Source organism: Loxodonta africana, chromosome 5 (genome assembly GCF_030014295.1).
Source record: "Loxodonta africana isolate mLoxAfr1 chromosome 5, mLoxAfr1.hap2, whole genome shotgun sequence".
Classification (NCBI taxonomy): domain Eukaryota; kingdom Metazoa; phylum Chordata; class Mammalia; order Proboscidea; family Elephantidae; genus Loxodonta; species Loxodonta africana.
Window position 1 is genome coordinate 143,976,547 of NC_087346.1, and position 22,436 is coordinate 143,998,982.

The 22,436-nt window shown below is 39.4% G+C and overlaps 1 protein-coding gene across 39 annotated transcripts in view; it reads left to right on the forward strand.

The window, feature by feature from the left end:
• Positions 1-22,436, forward strand: part of LCORL (ligand dependent nuclear receptor corepressor like) — a 216,767-nt gene that overhangs the window by 83,754 nt on the left and 110,577 nt on the right. Inside the window, exons 6-7 of one of the 39 annotated variants that reach the window (XM_064286039.1) lie at positions 1,223-1,321; positions 5,427-16,754. The exons of 37 other annotated variants lie outside the window; for them this stretch is intronic. In XM_064286039.1, coding sequence (XP_064142109.1) covers positions 1,223-1,321; positions 5,427-5,474 — 147 coding nt within the window. In that variant the 3' untranslated portion in view covers positions 5,475-16,754. Of the gene's footprint in view, positions 1-1,222; positions 16,755-22,436 lie in introns of those variants that run through there. One more of the 39 variants, XM_064286042.1, reaches the window with a different exon arrangement.

A 22,436-nucleotide genomic window follows, 5' to 3' on the forward strand; every position in this document is an offset into this window, starting at 1 on the left:
AAAGTGTCTTATTAGTGAAGCTTTTATTTGATTGTTGAAAATTCACCCACACTTGGCCGTTTGTAGGAGTCCTGGATAGTGGTAACTTCAGCATTACTGATGCTTTAACTCTCTTGCTTGGTTTGAGGAGTATATACATGTTGTTAATTTTGCCAAAATGTAAAGAAATCTTTTTTTTTCTCCTTTATTGACTTATTAGCTATTATTTTTAGTGTTCTATTTTATCTCCTTTATTGATTTATTAGCTGTATTTCTCTTTTTTTAAATGGTTGATCTAGGATTTAAAATATATATCTTTAACTTATCACAGGCTACCCAAACAACATTACACTACTTCAGGTATAAACTAAAACTGTATAGTTCCACCCCCACTTCCCGCCCACCATTGGTAAAGAAATCTTTTAATATCCTTATAGTAACTTGTTTACTTCCTTTCCCAACTTCTGGTTTTTGGGATGGTGATAATGATAAATGTAAGCTGCTATTTATTGAGAACTTACTACCTTTTTTTTTTTAGATGATGATGTATTATGCTCTGATTTATGACTGAGCACTAAGCAGCCCCCCCCCATTTGGTATCAAAGATGAATTTTATTTTTCTGGCTTTATTAAAATATAGAGAAATAAATTATTGGCAAATATAACAAAACTGACACGTATAAATTTCACTACGGTAGTAGTTGAAAAGGACTGAGAAACAAGGAAGTGACATTTATTGAATACCTGTTATTGCCAAGTAGTCACCATACCCAGTCACTTTTTCTCTCCTTTTGTTATATTTTATGTTTCAAAACTGTTGAGCAAATCCTTCTTTGTTATTATACTTCGAAATTGTCTTGTAATTTTCATAAGGCTTTACAGTCATTTTTATCTGAGCCAGTTCCTATTCAGCACCCCAAACAGAAACTTTGAATTCATTGGGTAATAACTCCCCATCTTCCCTCCCTCTGTCCCCTGGTAACCTCTAATCTACTTTTTGTCCCTGTGAATTTGCATATTCTAGATATTTCACATAAGTAGAATCATCCGATATTTGTCCTTTTGTGTTTGGTGTATTTCACTGAACATAGTGTTTTCTGAGGGGTCATCCATGTTGTTGCATATATCAAAACTTTATTTTTTTATGGCTAAATAATACTCCATTGTTTGGATGTACCATGTTTTATTCATCCATTCATCTGTTGATGGACAATTGGAATGTTTCTACCTTTCACTATTGCAGATAATGCTGCTGCAGACATTGATGTACAAGAGTCTGTTTGAATCCCTGCTTTCAGTTCCTTTGAATACGAAGCTAGGTGTGGAATCACTATGTCAAATGGTAATTCTATGTTTAACTTTTTGAGGAACTGCCAGACTTTTCCATAGGGCTACATACACCATTTTACATTCTCACCAGCAAAATACAAGGTTTCTAGTTTTTCCATATCCTGGAGAACACTTTTTATTTTCCTTTTTTTGGTAATATCCTACCAAAAAAAAAAAAATTGCTGTCAAGTCGATTCTGACTCATAGCAACCTTACAGAATAGAGCAGAACTGCCCTCTAAGGTTTCCAGGGAGTGACTTGTAGATCAGAACTGCCAACCTTTTGATTAGTTGCCTGAGCCCTTAACCACTATGCCACCAGGGCTTCAGTAATATCCTGAAAAAGTGGGTATGAAATGGTATCTCATTGTGGTTTTTATTTGCATTTTCTAAATGATGTTGAACATTTACTCATGTGAAAAATGTCTATTCCTTTTGGTCCAGTTTTTAATTGGGTTGTCTTGTTGTTAAGTTGTAGGAGTTTTTTGTGTATACTGGATATTAAACCCTGTCTTAGTTATCTAGTGCTGCTATAACAGAAATACAAGTGGAGGGCTTTAACAAACAAGCTTATCCTCTCACAGTTTAGGAGGCCAGAAGTACGAATTCAGGGCGTCAGCTCCAGGGGAAGGCTTTCTCTCTCTCTGTCACCCCTGGGGGAAGGTCCTTGTCATCAATCATCTCCTGCCCAAGGAACTTCTCTTTCCGCCACGCATCTGTCATTTTGTCATATTGTGGGGGCTTTTGTGTTGCTGTGATACTGAGAGCTGTGCCACCAGATGGATGTCAGAAGAGACTCTGAAATCGATGTCAGAAGAGCTCTGAAGCTTGCTTTTGAACGTTGAGTAGCTAAAGCAAGTGGAAGAAATGATGAAATAAAGAGCTGAACAGAAGATTTCAAAGGGCAGCTTGAGAAGACGAAGTGAAGTATTATAATGACAATGTGTAAGGGTTAGAAAACCAAAAGGGAAGAACATACTTGGTAATTCTCAATCTGAAAGAACTGAAGAAAAAATTCGAATCTCGAGTTGCAGTATTGAAGGATCCTACGGGCAAAATACTGAACGACGCAGGAAGCATTAAAAGAAGATGAAATGAATACACAGAGTCACTGTACCAAAAAGAACTGTTCGATGTTCAATCATTTCAGGAGCTGGAATATGATCAGGAATCGTTGGTACTGAAGGAAGAGGTCCAAGCAGCACTGAAGACACTGGCAAAAAACAAGTCTCCAGAAATTGAAGGAATACCAGTTGAGATATTTCAACAAACTGATGCAGTACTGGAAGTGCTTACTCGTCTGTGCCAAGAAATTTGAAAGACAGCTACCTGGAAGACTGCAAGAGAACCATATTTATGCCTATTCTAAAGAAAGGTGATCCAACTGAATGCAGAAATTATTGAACAATATCATTAGTATGGCACACACACGTAAAATTTTGCTGAAGATCATTCAAAAGCGGTTACAGCAGCACATCGACAGGGAACTGCCAGAAATTCAGGCCAGATTCAGAAGAGGATGTGGAGCCAGGGATATCATCGCTGATGTCAGATGGATCATGGCTGAAATCAGAGAATGACAGAAAGATGTTTACCTGTGTTTTATTGACTGCGCAAAAGCATTCGGTTTTGTGCATCATAACAAATTATGGATAACGTTGGGAGGAGTGGAAATTCCAGAACACTTCATTGTGTTCATGAGGAACCTGTCATAGATCAAGAGGCAGTTGTTTGAACAGAACAAGGGGATACTGCGTGGTTTAAAGTCAGGAAAGGTGTGTATCGGGGTTGTAACCTTTCATCATATATATTCATTCTATATGCTGAGCAAATAATCAGAGAAGCTGAACTGTATGAAGAAGAATGGGCATCAGGATTGGAGGGAGACTCATTAACAACCTGTGTTATGCAGATGACACAACCTTGCTTTGCTGAAAGTGAAAAGGACTTCAAGCACTTACTGATGAAGATCAAAGACTACAGGCTTCAGTATGGATTACACCTCAACATAAAGATAACAAAAATCCTCACAACTGGACCAATAAGTAGCATCCTGATAAATGGAGAAAAGATTGAAGTCATCAAGGATTTCACTTTACTTGAATCCACAATCAACACCCATGGACACAGTAGTCAAGAAATCAAAAGACGCATTGCATTGGACAATCTGCTGCGAAAGACCTTTTTTAAAGTGTTAAAAAACAAAGATGTCACTTTGAGGACTAAGGTTTACCTGACCCAATCCATGGTATTTTCAGTCACCTCGTATGCATGCAAAAACTGAACAATAAATAGGGAAGATCGAAGAAGAATTGATGCCTTTTAGTTGTGGTGTTGGTGAAGAATATTGCCTATCCCATGAATTGCCAAAAGAACAAGCGAATCTGTCTTGGAAGAAATACAGCCAGAATGCTCCTTAGAAGCAAGGATGAGGAGACTTCGTCTCACATACTTTAAACATATTATTAGGAGGGACCAGTCTCTGAAGAAGGACGTCATGCTTGGTAAAGTCGAGGGTCAGCAGAAAAGAGGAAGACTCTCAACAGTTAGATTGGCACAGTGGCGGCAGCAGTGGTTTCAAGCATAACAAGGATTGTGAGGATGGCGCAGGACTGGACAGTGTTTCATTCTGTTTCCATAGGGTTGCTATGAGTTGGAACCGAAACCGACTCGGTGGCACCTAACAACAACTACAACAGGAGTTTTTCAGCACAGGAACCTCAGGTCCAAAGGATGGGTTCCCCTCTTGGACCTGCATTCTTGGTGGTGTGAGGTCCCCCTTTCTTTCTGCTTGATTCTGTTTTTTATATCTCAAAAGAGATTGACTTAAGACATAACCTAATCTTGTAGATTGAGTCCTGTGTCGTTAACATAACTGCATCTAATCCTGCCTCATTAACAACATGGAGATAGGTTTACAACACATGGGAAAATCACGCCAGATGACAGAATGGTGGACAGTACTAGAATTGTGGCCCAGCTGAGTTGATACATATCTTGGGGGGACACAATTCAATCCATGACAAACCCTTATCAGATATATGATTTCAGACATTTCCTCTCATTCTGTAGGTTGTCTTTTCACTTTCTTGATAATGTCCATTGATACAGAAAAGGTTTTAATTTTGATCTGGTGCAGTGTATCTATTTTTTGTTCTTGTTGCTCTTGCTTTTGGTGTTGTATCTAAGAATCATCATCAAATCCAAGGTCATGAAGATTTACCCCTACGTTTTCTTTAAAAAAATTTTTGTTTTTTAAATTTTAAAGGTCCAGATTCAGTATTCTGCATATAGATATCCAGGTGTCCCAGCATCATTTGTTGAAGAGATGATGCTTTCCCCATTGGTAGCTTGGTAACTTTACTGATTTTTTGTTGACAGCTAGTCATTTGAATATCATAGTGTGGAAACTCTGGAAATTGACTTCTTGCTGTACCTCAGGATTTGCTTTTTGCCCCCTCTCTCCTTTTTTTCCCCCTTTTGGATTGTTGAAGACTGTACTAGTCTACTGGTTTAGTGACTTTTTCAAACTTTTTTTGCAAAGCTTGTGTTTCTTGAGGTGTATGGTCACTGAAGTTTGTATTCTTTTAGTTTGTGTTCAGCCAGTGTTTTGTCAGGTTTCTTTGAACGCCAGGAGTTAAAAGAAAAAACAAAAACAACAGAAGACAAGTATCTTTTTCAGTCTGTGTAGATTGGCTCTGTGCTGGCACCTACATTCAGCTCTTAGCCAGGCTTACACTGAGCCTAACGATCAGTCCAAAGCGAAAGCTTATCGGGTCTTTTCTGGGTATACAAATTGCCCTGGACTTTCTAAATCCCCTTTATATATATATAAAAAAAGTATACTTTTTTTTTTTTTTTAAATGCCCTTATTTCTCAAAGAAACTCTCTCCCAGGTTTTTCCTCCCAGTTCTTAGACAATCTGATGTATATTTCAATTGCACTGTCTCAGGCGGCTACAGGTTGCCTGTTTGCCTTACAGTGTTCAGGAAGTGCCTGCCACTTTCCTGACCCCGCCCCCACCCCAAAAGCTCCTTGCTTCAATCCTTTATGTAGCCACCCAGATTAGAACTGAGAAACTTCATAATTTTTTAATAAAATCTTCTTTTCACTCTCCAGAACCAGCAATTAGGGTACCACACTGGGAATGCTGACCATATCCTTTAAGTGCTCGGCGGGGCAGGGGAGATAAGAAAAAAAGCCACAGAGCTTACCTACTGTTTTAAAGTTGCCTTTTTCTTGATATAGCATTTGTTTGATTGGTGAAAAACTGTGTTTTTCCAGTGTTGCGACAAAATTCTCACAGTTTCTGCTTTTTTTTTTTGTTTGTATGGTGGGGTGGGAGCATGTAGTTTACTACTCTGCTGCCTTTCTGATATCACTCTGCATTAAATGCTTTTTATGCCTTATCTAATTTAATACCAAAACAATGTTATGGGGTAGATACGGTTACTATATTAATAGGTGGTGGTTGTGTGTCATTAAGTTGATTCTGACTCATAGTAACCCTATAGGACAGAGTAGAACTGCCCCATAGGGTTTGCGAGGTTATGATCTTTATGGGAATAGTTTGCAGGTCTTTTCTCCCACAGAGCCATTCGTAGGATTGAACCATGACCTTTTGTTTAGCAGCCGAAACGCTTAATCATTGCACCACTAGGGCTCCTTATATTAACAGCTAGAGACGTACCTAGGTGGCACAACCCCCACGTGTCTGCGTTTGTCATACCGTGGAGGCTTGCGTGATGCTGTGATGTTGGAAGCTATGCCACCGGTATTCAGATACCAGCAGGGTCACCCATTGAGAACAGGTTTCAGCTGAGCTTCCAGACTAAGACAGACTAGGAAGAAGGACCCAGCAGTCTACTTCTGAAAAGCATTAGCCAGTGAAAACCTCAGGAATAGCAGCAGCATATTTTCTGATATAGTGCTGGAAGATGAGCCCCCCAGGTTAGAAGGCACTTAAAACACAGGGGAAGAGCTGTCTCCTCAAAGTAGAGTCAGCCTTAATGATATGCACAGAGTAAAGCTTTTGGAATGTTCATTTCCTGATGTGGCATGACTCAAAATGAGAAGAAACAGCTGCAAACATCCATTAATAATCAGAACCTGGAATGTACAAAGTGTGAATCTAGGAAAATTGGAAATTGTCAAAAATTGAAATGGAACATAAAAACATCGCTGTCCTAGGCGTTAGTGAGCTGAAACGGACTGGTATTGGCCATTTCGAACTGGACTGTCATATAGTCTACTATGCTGGGAATGCAACTTGAAGAGGGATGGTGTTGCATTCAGTCAAAAAGAACATTTCAAGATCTATCCTGAAGTACAATGCTGTCAGTGTTAGGATAATATCCCTACGCCTACAAGGAAGACCAGTTAATACGAATATTATTCAAATTTACACAACAACCACTGAGGCCAAAGATGAAGAAATAGATTTTTATCAGCTGCTGAAGTCTGAAATTGATCGAACATGTAGTCAAGATGCATTGGTAATTACTGGTGATTGGAATGCGAAACATGGAAACAAAGAAGAAGGATTGGTAGCTGGAAAACATGGCCTTGGTGATAGAAAAAATGCCAGAGATCAGATGATAGAATTTTTCGAGACCAACAATTTCTTCACTGCGAATACCTTCTTTCCCCAACATAAACGGCAACCATACACATGGACCTCAGCAGATGGAACACAACGGAATCAAATCAACTATATCTGTAGAAAGATGATGGAAAAGCTCAATATCATCAGTCAGTACAAGGCCAGAGACTGACTGTGTAACAGACCATCAATTGCTCCTATGCAAGTTCAAGCTGAAACTGAAGAAAATCAGAGCAAGTCCACGAGAGGCAAAATACAACCTTGAGTATATCCCACCTGAATTTAGAGACCATCTCAAGAACAGATTTGATGCGTTGAACACTAGTGACTGAAGACCAGACGAGTTGCGGAATGACATCAAGGACATCATCCACGAAGAAAGCAAAAGGTCATTGAAAAGACAGGAAAGAAAGAAAAGACCTAGATGTCAGAGGAGACTCTGAAACTTGCTCACGAACGTTGAGCAACTAAAGCAAAAGGAAGAATTGATGAAGTAAAAGAACTGAACAGAAGATTTCAAAAGGCTTCTCGAGAAGACAAAGTAAAGTATTATAATGATATGTATAAGGAGCTGGAGACAGGAAACCAAAAGGGAAGAACATGCTTGACGTTTCTCAAGCTGAAGGAACTGAAGAAAAAATTCAAGCCTCGGGTCGCAATAGTGCAGGATTCTATGGGGAAAATATGAAATGATGCAGGAAGCGTCAAAAGAAGATGGAATACAGAGTCATTATACCACAAAGAATTGGTCGATGTTCAGCCATTTCAAGAGGTGGCATATGATCAGGAACCAATGGTACTGAAGGAAGAAGTCCAAGCTGCTCTGAAGTCGTTGGTGAAAAACAAGGCTCCAGGAATTCATGGACTATCAATTGAGATGTTTAAACAAACAGATGCAGCGCTAGAGGTGCTCACTCATCTATGCCAAGAAATATGGAAGACAGCTTCCTGGCCAACTGACTAGAAGAGATCCATATTTATGCCTATTCCCAAGAAAGGTGATCCAACCAAATGTGGGAAGTATAGAACAATGTCATTAATATCACATGCAAGCAAAATTTTGCTGAAGGTCATTCAAAAAGGCTGCAGCAGTGTATCGACAGGGAACTGCCAGAAATTCAGGCTGGTTTCAGAAGAGGACATGGAACCAGGGATATCATTGCTGATGTCAGATGGATCCTGGCTGAAAGCAGAGAATACCAGAAGGATGTTTACCTGTGATTTATTGACTATGCGAAGGTATTCAACCATGTGGATCATAACAAATTATGGATAACATTGCGAAGAATGGGAATTCCAGAACACTTAATTGTGCTCATAAGGAACCGTTATATAGATCAAGAGGTAGTTGTTTGGAAAAAACAAGGGGATACTGATTGGTTTAAAGTCAGAAGAGGTGTGGGTCAGGGTAGTATCCTTTTACCACACCTGTTCAGTCTGTATGCTGAGCAAGTAATCAGAGAAGCTAGACTGCATGAAGAAGGCTGGGGCATCAGGATTGGAGGAAGACATTCACGACCTGCTTCATGCGGGTGACACAACGTTGCTTGCTGAAAGCGAAAAAGACTTGAAGCGTTTACTAATGAAGATCAAAGGCCACAGCCTTCAGTATGGATTGCACCTCAAGATAGAGAAAACAAAAATCCTCACAACTGGACCAGTGAGCAAAATGGTAAATGGAGAAAAGATTGAAGCTATCAAGGATTTCATTTTACTTAGATCCACAATCAACAACCACGGAAGCAGCAGTCAGGAAATCAAAAGATGCATTACATTGGGTAAATCTGCTGCAAAGGACCTCTTTAAAGTGTTGAAAAGCTAAGATGTCACCTCGAAGACTAATGTGCTCCTGACCCAAGCCATGGCATTTTCAGTCGCCTCCTATGCATGTGAAAGCTGGGCGATGAATAAGAAAGAAGAAAGAATTAATGCCTTTGAATTGTGGTGTTGGCGAAGAATATTGAATATACCATGGACTGCCAAAAGAATGAACGAATCTGTCTTGGAGGAAGTGCAACCAGAATGCTCCTTAGAAGCAAGGATGGGGAGCCTGCGTCTTACATACTTTGGACATGTTGTCAGGAGGGATCAGTCCTTGGAGAGGGACATCATACTTGGCAGAGTACAGGGTCTGCAGAAAAGAGGAAGACCCTCAACGGGGTGGATTGACACAGTGGCTGCAACAGTGAGCTCAAGGATAACCATTGTAAGGATGGCATAGGGCCAGGCAGTATCTTGTTCTCTAGTGCATGGAGTAGCTATGAGTCAGAACTGACTCAATGGCACCTAACAGCAACAAGTGGCACCCATCGTTTGCACTCGACTCCTAACTGAAAGGTTGACAATTTGAACCCTCCCAGTTGTACCAAGGAAGAAAGGCCTGGCAATTTACTTCTGTGAAGATTACAGCCAAGAATACCCTATGGAGCAGGTCTGCTTTGCAACATATGGGATCGCCATAAGTCGGAATCTATTTGATAGCAATGGGTCAAGCAGTTTGAATCCACGAGCTGCTCCTTGGAAACCCTATGGGACATTTCTGCTTTGTCCTATAGGGTTGCTATGAGTCCATGGCAACGGGGTTTTGAGGAAGTTTTATCCTTTTCTGTTACTTAGCAGCCTAGGATTAGGATTATTTTAGTTGAAGTATGTAGACTACAGAGTACCTATGAGAAATGATGTATGTTTATCGTAGGTTTTTATTTTTCCTGTATATGGAATGTGAAGAGTTTTATAATTTTTATTGTGCTTGAAGTGAAAGTTTACAAATCCAGTCAGTCTCTCTCTCTCATAAAAACACATGCACCTTGCCACATACTCCCAGTTACCCTCCCCCTAATGAGACAACCCGCTCCCTCCCTCCATTCTCTCTTTTCATGTCCGTTTTGCCAGCTTCTAACACCCTCTCATCTCCCTACTAGGCAGGAGATGCCAGCATAGTCTCAAGTGTCCACCTGATCCAAGAAGCTCACTCCTCACCAACATCTCTCTCCAACGCATTGTCCAGTCCAATCCATGTCTGAAGAGTTGGCTTTGGGAATGGTTCCTGTCCTGGGCCAACAGGTCTGGGGGTCATGAGCACTGTGGTCCTTCTAGTCTCAGACTTATTAAGTCTGGTCTTTTTATGAGAATTTGGGGTCTACATCCCACTGCTCTCCTGCTCCCTCAGGGGTTCTCTGTTATGTTCCCTGTCAGGGCAGTCATCGGTTGTAGCCAGACACCATCTAGTTCTTCTGGTCTCAGGCTGATGTAGTCTCTGGTTTATGTGGCCCTTTCTGTCTCTTGGGCTCGTAATTACCTTGTGTCCTTGGTGTTCTTCATTTTCCTTTGATCCAGGTGGGTTGAGACCTATTGATGGATCTTAGATGGCTGCTTGCTAGCGTTTAAGACCCCAGACGCCACTCTCCAAAGTGGGGTGTAGAATGTTTTCTTAATAGATTTTATTATGCCAGTTGACTTAGATGTCCCCTGAAGCCATGGTCCCCAAACCCCTGCCCCTGCTACGCTGGCCTTCGAAGCATTTCAGTTTATTCAGGAAACTTCTTGGCTTTTGATTTAGTCCAGTTGTGCTGACCTCGCCTGTATTCTGTGTTGACTTTCCTGTCACCTAAATTAGTTCTTATTTACTATCTAATTAGTGAATTTCCCTCTCCCACCCCCCTTCCCTCCCCCCGCTTGTAACCATCAAAGAATTTTTTCTTCTCTTTTTAAACTATTTCTCAAGTTCTTATAATAGGGGTCTTATACAATATTTGTCTTTCTGCAACGAACTAATTTCACTCAGCATAATGCCTTCCAGATTCCTCCATGTTATGAAATGTTTCACAGATTCATCACTGGTCTTTATCAATGTGTAATATTCCATTGTGCGAATATACCATAATTTATTTATCCATTCATATATTGATGGACACCTTGGTTGCTTCCATCTTTTTGCTATTGTAAACAGTGCGGCAGTAAACATGGGTGTGCATATATCTGTTCTTGTAAAGGCTGTTATTTCTCTAGGATATATTCCAAGGAGTGGGATTACTGGATCATATGGTAGTTCTATTTCTAGTTTTTTAGGGAAGTGCCAAATCGATTTCCAAAGTTGTTTTAGCATTTTACATTCCTACCAGCAGTGTATAAGTGTTCCAGTCTCTCCACAACCTCTCCAACATTTACTATTTTGTGTTTTTTTGGATTAATGCCACCCTTGTTGGAGTGAGATGAAATCTTATTGTAGTTTTGTTTTGCATTTCTCTAATAATTAATGATCGTGAGCATTCCTCATGTATCTGTTAGCTACCTGAATGTCTTCTTCAGTGAAGTGCCTGTTCATATCTTTTGCCCATTTTTTAACTGGGTTATTTGTCTTTTTGTAGTTGAGTTTCTGCAGTATCATGTAGATTTTAGAGATCAGGCACTGATCAGAAATGTCATAGCTAAAAACTTTTTCCCAGTCTGTAGGTAGTCTTTTACCGTTTTGGTGAAGTCTTTGGATGAGCATAGGTGTTGGATTTTTAGGAGCTCCCAGTTATCTAGTTTGTCTTCTGCATTCTTAGTAATGTTTTGTATACTGTTTATGCCATGTATTAGGGCTCCTAACATTGCCCTTATTTTTTCTTCGATGATCTTTATCATTTTAGATTTTATATTTAGGTCTTTTGATCCATTTTGAGCTCGTTATTCTGCATGGAGTGAGGTATGGGTCTTGTTTCATTTTTTTTTTTTTTTGCAGATGGATATCCAGTTATGCCAGCATAATTTATTAAAAAGACCGTCTTTTCCCCATTAAACTCTTTTGGGGGCCTTTGTCAAATATCAGCCGCTCATATGTGGATGGATTTATGTCTGCATTCTCAGTTCTGTTCCATTGGTCTATGTATCTGTTGTTGTATCAGCCAGGCTGTTTTGACTAATGTGGTGGTATAATAGGTTCTAAAATCAGGTAGAATAAGGCCTCCCACTTTGTTCTTCTTTTTCAGTAATGCTTTAATTATCCGGGGCCTCTTTCCCTTCCATATGAAGTTGGTAATTTCTTTCTCCATCTCATTAAAAAATGTCGTTGGAATTTGCATGGAAATTGCATTAATACTATTCATCGCTTTTGGTAATAGACATTTTTATAATGTTGTCTTCCTGTCCATGAGCAAGGTATGTTTTTCCATATGTGTAGGTCTCTCTTGGTTTCTTGCAGAAGTGTTCTGTAGTTTTCTTTGTATAAGTCTTTTACATCTCTGGTAAGATTTATTCCTAAGTATTTGATCTTCTTGGGGGCTACTGTAACTGGTATTGATTTGGTGATTTCCTCTTCGATGTTCTTTTTGTTGGTGTAGAGGAATCCAGCTGATTTTTGTGTGTTTATATTATATCCTGATAGTCTGCTGAACTCTTTCATTAGTTTCAGTAGTTTTCTTGAGGATTCTTTAGGGTTTCCTGGGTATAAGATCATGTCATCTGCATATAGAGATAGTTTTACTTCTTCCTTGCCAATCTGGATGCCCTTTATTTCTTTATCTAGCCTAATTGCTCAGGGTAGCACGTCCAGCACAATGTTGAGTAAGAGTGGTGTTAAAGGGCATCCTTGTCTTCTTCCCAATCTCAAGGGTAATGCTTCTAGGCTCTCTCCATTTAGGATGACATTGGCTATTGGCTTTGTATAAATGCCCTTTATTATGTGGAGGAATTTCCCTTCTATTTGTATTTTGTTCAGAGTTTTTATCATGCATGGGTGTTGAACTTTGTCAAATGCCTTTTCTGCATCAATTGATAAAATCATGTGATTCTTTTATTTATATGATGGATTACATTAATTGATTTTCTAATGTTGAACCATCCCTGCATACATGGTGTGAATCCCATTTGGTCATGGCAAATTATTTTTTTGATATTTTGTTGAATTCTCTTGGCTAAAATTTTGTTGAGGATTTTTGCACCTGTGTTCATGACGGATATAGGTTTGTAATTTTCTTTTTTAGTGGTGTCTTTAGCTGGTTTTGGTATCAGAGATATGGTGGCTTCATAGAATGAGTTTGGTAGAATTCCATCCTTTTCTATGCTCTGAAATACCTTTTGTGATAGTGGTGTTAACTCTTCTGTGAATGTGTGGTAGAACTCAGCAGTGAAGCTGTCCAGGCCAGGATTATTTTTCTTGGGTGTTTTTTGATTACCTTTTGAATCTCTTCTTTTTTTATGGATCTATTTAGTTGTTCTACTTCTGTTTGTATTAGTTTTGTTAGGTAGTGTGTTTCTAGGAATTCGTACATTTCTTCTAGGTTTTCAGATTTGTTAGAGTACGGTTTTTCATAGTAATCCAATATGATTCTTTTTATTTCAGTTGAGTGTGTTGTAATATCACCCTTCTCATTTCTTATTCGGGTTATTTGCTTCCTCTCCTGTTTTTCTTTCGTCATTTTGGCCAATGGTTTATCGATTTTGTTGATTTTTTTCAAAGAACCAGCTTTGTTAATTCTTTTAATTATTTTTCTGTTTCATTTACTTCTGCTCTAATTTTTGTTTTCTTCTTGTGCCTGCCTGCAGGTTTCTTTTGTTCCTCTCTTTCTATTTGTTCAAGTTGTAAGGATAATTCTTTGATTTTGGCCCTTTCATTTAGTATATGTGCATTTATTGATATAAATTTACCTCTGAGCACTGCTTTCACTGTGTTCCAAAGGTTCTGATAGGACGTGTTTTCATTCTCATTGTATTCTGTGAATTTCTTTATTCCATCCTTAATGTCTTCTGTAACCCAGTCTTTTTTGAGCAGAGTATTGTTCAGTTTCCAAGTATTTGATTTCTTTTCCCTGCGTTTTCTGCTGTTTTTTTCCACTTTTATGGCCTTATGGTCAGAGAAGATGCTTTGTAATGTTTCAGTGTTTTGGATGCTGCTAAGGCTTGCTTTATAACCTAATACGTGGTCTATTCTAGAAAATGTTCCATGTGCACTAGAAAAGAAAGTGTACTTGGTTGCTTTTGGGTGGAGTGTTCTGTATATGTCTGTGAGGTCAAGTTGTTTGATTGTGGCATTTACATCTTCCGTGTCTTTATTGAGGTTCTTTCTGGATGTCCTGTCCTTCACCAAAAGTGGTGTGTTGAAGTCTCCTACTATTATTGTGGAGCTGTCTATCTCACTTTTCAATGGTGATAAAGTTTGTTTTATGTGTCTTGCGGCCCTGTCATTGGGTGCATAAATATTTAATATGGTTGTATCTTCTTGGTGTATTGTTCCTTTAATCATTATATGGTGTCCTTCCTTATCCTTGCTGATGGATTTGAAAGTCTGTTTCGTCAGAAACTAATATTGCCACTCTTGCTCTTTTTTGATTGTTGTTTACTTGAGATATTTTTTTTCCATCCTTTGAGTTTTAGTGTGTGTGTCTAAGTCTAAGGTGTGTCTCTTGTAGGCAGCATCTAGACGGATCTTGTGTTTTAATCCATTCTGCCACTCTGTGTCTTTATTGGTGCATGTAGTCCATTTACCTTCAGGGTAATTATGGATAGGTATGAATTTAGTGCTGTCATTTTGATGTCTTTTTTTGTGTGTTGTTGACAGTTTCTTTTTCCCACTTAATTTTATGTGCTGAATAGATTTTGTTGTTTCCTCATATTTGTCGTTGTTGATTTTGTTTCTTCTGAGTGTCTATTTTTTTTTTGTATTTTATTTTGATGTGTAATTTGTCTCCTTTGTGGTTACCTTATTATTTACCCATATTTTTGTAAATTTAAACCTAATTTTATTTCTTTATATCTCTTTATCTTCTCCATGTGGAAGATCTGTGACTACATTTCTTAGTCCCTCTTTATTGTTTTAATGTTGTCTTCTTTTATGTAATAACATCGCTGTTACCCTGTTTTGAGCATTTTTTTAATGTTGGTTTAGTGTTTTGATATCCCTGTCTGGGTTGACACGTGTTTGCTCTGCCCAGTGTTCTAGTCTTGAGTTTATACCTGATATTACTGATTTTCTAACCAAAGAGCTCCCATTAGTATTTCTTGCAATTTTGGTTTGGTTTTTTTCAAATTCCCTAAACTTCTGTTTATCTGGAAATGTCCCAATTCCACCTTCATATTTGATTGACAGTTTTGCTGGATATATAATTCTTGGCTGGCAGTTTTTTTACTTCAATTTTTTATGTAAGTTTTCCCATTGCCTTCTTGCCTGCATCATGTCTGAGTAGTCCAAGCTTATTTTTATTGGCTCTCCTTTGTAGGTGACTTTTTGTTTATCACTAGCTGCTCTTAAAATTCTCTGTTTATCTTTGGTTTTTGCAAGTTTGATTATAATATGTCTCAGTGACTTTCTTTTAAGATCTACCTTACGTGGAGTTCGATGAGCATCTTGGATAGATATCTTCTCATCTTTCATGATATCAGGGAAGTTTTCTGCCAACAAATCTTCAACAGTTCTCTGTGTTATCCCTCCCTGTTCAGGTACTCCAATCACTCATAGGTTATTTCTCTTGATAGAGTCCCATGCGATTCTTAAGGTTTCTTCATTTTTTTTTTTAACTCTTTTATCTGATTTTTCTTCAAATATATTGGTGCCACGTGCTTTATCTTCAAATTCAGAAATTCTGCCTTCCACTTGTTCGTTTCTGCTTCTCTTACTTTCTACTGAGTTGTCTAAAAAATTGTCTACTTGTGTAATTTTATTGTTAATCTTCTGAATTTCTGATTGCTGTCTGTGGATTTTTCCAGCTTATTAAATTTTTAATTATTTTCCTGAATAATCTTTTTAATTTGTTCATTTGCTTTATCTGTGTGTTCCTTGGCTTGTTCTGTGTATTGCCTCATTTCCTTCCTGATGTCTTGAAGGGTTCTGTATATTAATCTTTTGTATTCTGCCTCTGGTAATTCCAGGAATGCACTTTCATCTAGAAGATCCCTGGATGCTTTGTTTTGAGAGCTTGTTGAAGCGATCATCGTTTATTTCTTTATATGTCTTGGTATTGACTATTGTCTCTGAGCCATCTATAAGTTATTGTATTGGTTTATTATATGTTTGCTTACTGTGTCGTAGCTTCTTTCCTTGTTTTGTATTGATCTGCCCAAATGGGTTGCTTGGGTGAGCTGGCTTAATTATTTTCGCCTTTGGAGCTCTGACCTCCTGTCCCCAGATGGCTAGAGCTGTTATCAGGCATATCAGTCTAGGAGGCCATTCACTTTTCTTGTATGAATTCAGCTCAGGTGTCCAGGTAGCTGATCATCAAGTGTATGGTACAGGCTTTGTCCTACAGTCTTAGATGGGCAGGGGTGATTGGTGTAGGTACCGGTATCTGTTTGCAGCAGGGGGTCACACTCTGAATAAGGCAGGGGACTGAGAATCATCCGCCGTGTGTCTCTGAGGAAAGCGTGTCCCTGTTCCTTAGATTCTACAGGTGGGTGGGTTCTGCAGACGGGCCATGGGCACCCAGTGTTTTTGGTTGTAAGGACTGGGTGGTACAAGTTATCTTTGGAGCCCTATCATGGGTGGCTGTGTGACCTGGGTGGAGCTACTAGTCCTTAGGGCCCTGATGTGGGTAGGTGAGGACCCTGTTTAATAGGCAAAGCAATGTCAAACATCAAACACCCACCTCTCCACCACGTAGCTGAAATGGTTCAAGTTTGCCAACAAGGGCCTATTCTCCTAAAATAGGCCCACACTGGTCCATGCAGAGGGGAAAGGCACTCAAAGTCCATGGACCGTTTATGCCTGGACAGGAGCTGCTTCTGTCCTGAGCTCCCCCAGTCAGTGGAGCTTGCATATTATCTTTTCCCCTAGTTGCAAATTTATTCCTTCATCAAGGCCGAACGGATGGCTCTAGGCGCTCAATGGTGTGTATCTCAGGCCCAGGGAACTCAGCCACTGGAGATGGCTTGGAAATGGGGGGGGGGAGGCGGGAAATACATGCAAGTATTTAGCTTTTGCCGAGAGCGCCGTTCTTCTCTGGTTCCAGAGGTGTGAGCAGGCTTCGTGGCTGGCTGCTTCTCCCTGGGGAAACTGCGGCCAAATGCTGGTACCAGCCTGCCGCCACTGCTCTGGGAATGGTGCCTGAGGTCTCCCCGCGATTAAGGTCTGGTAACTCCTTTCCGCTTCTGAGCCATCTCTTCCTCCTCCTTCCCCTGAGTTCATTTTCTTAGCTTGCCTTTGATGTTCAGGGCGCCTAGGTTGTCATAAATATTCTCATTTCACTTGTTTTTTCGGGTCTTTGTTGTAAAGACGGCTCACCGGAAGCATCTATCTATTCTGCCATTTTGGCTCCTCCTCCCAAAATGTGAACAATTGTAGTGAGTGGTCTCCTATTATTTCCTAATAATCGATGATAGGAATGGCAGTGGCATTTGAACTTCCAGGGAATGAAAGCTTGTTACTTAAACAAAAATACAATTAGAATAATCTCTTGTAATGAGAAGCTAGTCAAAAATTCTCTTATCAGTATTGAATAGATAGAAAGGAGGGAGTGTTTTAGTGAGGTGAATTCTTAACTAGCTTTATATATTTTTTACTGTAGACATTTTTCAAAGTTAAATTCTTACTAGCAGGTAATCTTAAAATTGAAATTGACTAGAGTGTTAAAGAAAAGTTTCCATGATATCAAGGACTTTGTTTTGGTCATTGCTGACTTCTCAGTATCTAGAACAAAACCAGACCCGTTGCCATGGAGTCAATTCCAACTCATAGCGACCTTGTAGGACCGAGTAGTACTGCCCTGTAGGGTTTTCAAGGATTCAAACTGCTAACCTTTTTTGTTAGCAGCTGCGCTTTTAACCACTGTGCCACCAGGGCTGTAGTATCTAGAATACTACAGATAAATAAATGAATGAATGAGTACTAAGATAAACTGTATTCCAGGTATCTCCAAGTTTTTCTAAATGTTTAGTTGTTATTAGTACTTCATTTGTTCTATTTGATTAAGTAAATTATTTAGCATGTTCATGTAATTTACCTTTCCTACTTTGTCCTTTTATTACTGTGAATAGATTGAATATTAGTTTGTTTTTAATGTGAATAAACATAAGCATGTAGGTATAAAATGATTTTTCCAAAGCTATTCCCATGAGCTATAAACTATTTTGGCTTTTAGCTTCACATTCTCTGATCACCTAAAGAAGTATAAGTCACTGGCTTCTGATTCAGGAAGATGTCTCGTCTTTTATTTTTAAAGTAAGGAAAGCTGCTTGACTTAGCTAAATTGGACAAGTTGTATGTATATAGTAGCTGAATGAATCATACCACTAAATGTATAATAAAAGGAAACCTGTCTTTGTCAAAATATGTATAAATTTTCTTTTATCGTTTACCCCAACACACATTTACAGTTCATGTTAACTCCTATTCTGACCCTTTCTTTTCAGAGACCGTCCGGATGGATTTGATGCAGATAGTTAAAAGCTTCTATTAATCAACCCTTTTAAATTAATTGAAAGCAAAGTTTCATATGAAATTTTCCATGCCTTTTCTGAATACAAGCCTTTTTGCTTTGAAACTCTTAATTTTTGAGTCTCATACTGTGGCATAAAATAAATGCTAATATTCACTTAACAGTTGAGTTATGACTGATTGTAAATTATTTGATTTCTCAGAGTCAAGGAGTGTTAATCTTGTAGATTGCTTTTCTCTAACTGCTGGCATCCTTGAGTGACTATGTAAATTTGCCATGATTCATTCAGGCCCTAAGTGTATCTTATCCAAGTGTGCCTTTGTGATATCACTTTAATCATCCATTAGGTTTCTTTTTGTTCTTTTGTTCTGCTTTACGGTGAAAGTTTACAGATCAAGTCAGTCTCTCATACAAAAAGCCATACACACCGTGGTATGCACTCCCAGCTGCTCACCTCCTAATGAGACAGCAGATTCCTTCTCTCTACGCTGTATTCCCCAAGTCCATTTAACTAGCTCCTCTCCCCCTCTTTCTTCTGATGTCACCACCAGACAGGAATTCCACTCATGGACTCGAAGTGTCCACTTGAGCCAAGAAGCTCACTCATCATCAGTATCATTGTCCATTTTACAGTCCAGTCCAATCCTGTCTGTGGAGTTGGCTTTGGGAATGGTTCCGATCTTGGGCTAACAAAGGGTCCAGGTACCATGACCGTCAGGGTCCCTCTAACGAGAATTTGAGATCTGTATCCCACTGTTCTCCTGCTCCATCACGGATTCTCTTTTGTGTTCCCTGTTGGTGGTAGCTGGGCACCATCTAGTTCTTCTGGTCTCAGGCTGATGGAGTCTCTGGTTTATGTGGCCCTTTCTGTCTCTTGGGCTAATCTTTACCATATGTCTTTGGTGTTCTTCATTCTCTTTTGCTCCAAATAGGTTGAGACCAATTGATGCATCTTAGATGGCCGCTTGCTGGCATTTAAGACCCCAGATGCCTCTCACCAAAGTGGGATGCAGAATGTTTTCTTAATACATTTTGTTATGCCAGTTGACTTAGCTGTCCCCTGAAACCATGGTACCCAGACCCTGGTTGCTGATACTGTGGCCTTCGAAGCGTTTTGGTTGTATTCAGGAAACTTCTTTGCTTTTGGTTTAGTCCAGTTGTACAGACTTCCCCTGTGTTGTGCTTTCATCTTCCCTTCACCTAAGATAATTTTTTGCCTCTGAATTTCTTTTTATGGGTTACTCTTTTGGACCTCTCAGGAAACTATGTTAGTACCATAACATAATCCATGTATCATTGTGAGCTGCATTCAGAGGTATTAATTGAAAAGGTTTTTATTCTTGTTTTACCATATGCCTGGAGGATATTAATCAAATGCCAAGAACACACCTAAAATTAGAACTGGATTTAAGGCTTTAATGTCATCAACTAGAAAACTAATCATTTAAGTGAAATGTATGTTTCTGGTAAGATCATCTTCTACCTGCGGTGCTTCCATTGGAGGACTTCCAGATTATTCATAATCGCCTAGATTCTTATCTCCTTTTACCTCACTTATCCCCTAATTTTACCCAGCTTCCTACCCCTTTATAAGTACCAGATCCTTTCTGCTGTGCCTTTGAAACTTGTCTCTCACCAACAAAATCCCGTATGTCCTCAGACTCTTGTCTGAATGTTCCCTTCTCTTTATTGCTGTGATTGAAACATATCTGTTTATAAAGGATGTTTCTCCTGCAGCCCTCTCTTGGTGTCTGTTTTAATTCCTTGCTTCATATACCATAAGGGTGATGAAATTGGCTGGCAACCTACAAGATCTTCATAACTGCTTCCTGATCATTTATTTGCCCTTTTTCCTCAAAACCATGAGCTCCTTTGCAGCACAAACCATCAAACTATTCCGTCTATATTACCGTGTTGTCGACCTCTACCAGCCTTTTCTCCTTCTTCCTCCCAAATACTATTCCCATAATAGTTCTTGGTGATTTCCAAATCTATGTAGCTGAATCATCCAGCACTCTGGCCTCTGAGTTACTTGATAGCTTCACTTCTGATGACCTTTTCCTTCACTTTACTCCAGCCATCTTTTGCCACAGTCATCCCTAAAAAAAAGGTACAAATAATTCTACTTCAGGTGAGGGCTAGAAAGAAAATATATTATTGTCAGTACAGTCTTTATAAAAGAAGTTAACAATTGGGCAGAATTGTCCCAGTGAAACAAAGTAAAAAAAATGGATAGCTCCTGTATCAGCGTTCTTTATTCTAAGCTACTAATTTAAACCATTTTAAGGGAAAACGTATTGATTTAACTCCTGCTATTAACAGCACCCCCACATGTCTGTCAGCTTGTTGTACTGTGGGGGCTTGCATGTTGCTGTGATGCTGGAAGCCATGCCACCGGTATTCAGATACCAGCAGGGTCACCCATGGAGGGCAGATTTCCGCTGAGCTTCCAGACTAAGACAGACTAGGAAAAAGGACCCGGCAGTCTGCTTCTGAAAAGCATTAGCCAGTGAAAACTTTATGAATAGCAGGGGAACATTGTCTGATATAGTGCTGGAAGATGACCCCCCCAGGTTCAAAGGCACTCAAAAGATGACTGGGGAAAGAGCTCCCTCCTCAAAGTAGAGTCGACCTTAATGATGTGGATGGAGTAAAGCTTTCGGGACCGTCATTTGCTGATGTGGCATGACTCAAAATGAGAAGAGACAGCTGCAAACATCCATTAATAATCAGAACCTGGAATGTACGAAGTATGAATCTAGGAAAATTGGAAATTGCCAAAAATGAAATGGAACATATCAACATCGATATCCTAGGCACAAGTGAGCTGAAATGGACTGGTACTGGCCATTGTGAATCGGACAATGATATAGTCTACAATGCTGAGAATGCAACTTAAAGAGGAATGGTGTTGCATTCATCGTCAAAAACAACACTTCAAGATCTATCCTGAAGTACAACGCTGTCAGTGATAGGATAATATCCATACGCCTACAAGGAAGGAAACCCTGGTGGTGTAGTGGTTAAGTGGTACGGCTGCTAACCAAAGGGTCGGCAGTTCAAATCTGCCAGGCACTCCTTGGAAACTCTATGGGGCATTTCTACTCTGTCCTCCAGGGTCACTATGAGTCGGAATCGACTCAACGGCACTGAGTAGTTTTCTACAAGGAAGACCAGTTAACACAACTATTATTCAAATTTATGCACCAACCACTAGGGCCAAAGATGAAGAAATAGAAGATTTTTATCAGCTGCTGCAGTCTGAAATTGATTGAACATGCAATCAAGATACATTGATAATTACTGGCGATTGGAATGTGAAAGTTGGAAACAAAGAAGATCAGTAGTTGGAAAATATGGCCTTGGTGACAGAAACAATGCCAAAGATCGAATGATAGAATTTTGCAAGACCAACGACTTCTTCATTGCAAATACCTTCTTTCACCAACATAAACAACGACTATACGCATGGACCTCGCCAGATGGAACACACAGAAATCAAGTTGACTACATCTGTGAAAAGAGATGATGGAAAAGCTCGATATCATCTGTCAGAACAAGGCCAGGGGCCGACTGTGGAACAGACCATCATTTGCTCATATGCAAGTTCAAGCTGAAACTGGAGAAAATCAGAGCAAGTCCACGAGAACCAAAATACAACCTTGAGTATATCCCACCTGAATTTAGAGGCCATCTCAAGAGTAGATTTGATGCATTGAACACTAGTGACCGAAGACCAGATGAGTTGTGGAATGGCATCAAGGACATCATCCATGAAGAAAGCAAGAGGTCATTGAAAAGACAGGAAAGAAAGAAAAGACCAAGGTGGATGTCAGAGGAGACTCTGAAACTTGCTTTCGAACGTTGAGCAGCTAAAGCAAAAGGAAGAATTGATGAAGTAAAAGAACTGAACAGAGGATTTCAAAGGGCAGCTCGAGAAGACAAAGTATTATAATGACATGTGCAAAGAGCTGGAGATGGAAAACCAAAAGGGAAGAACATGCTCAGCATTTCTCAAGCTGAAAGAACTGAAGAAAAAAATTCAAGCCTTGAGTTGCAATAGTAAAGGATTCTATGGGGAAAATATTAAATGACACAGGAAGCATCAAAAGAAGATGGAAGGAATACACAGAGTCATTGTACCAAAAAGAATTAATTGCTATTCAACCATTTCAAGAGGTG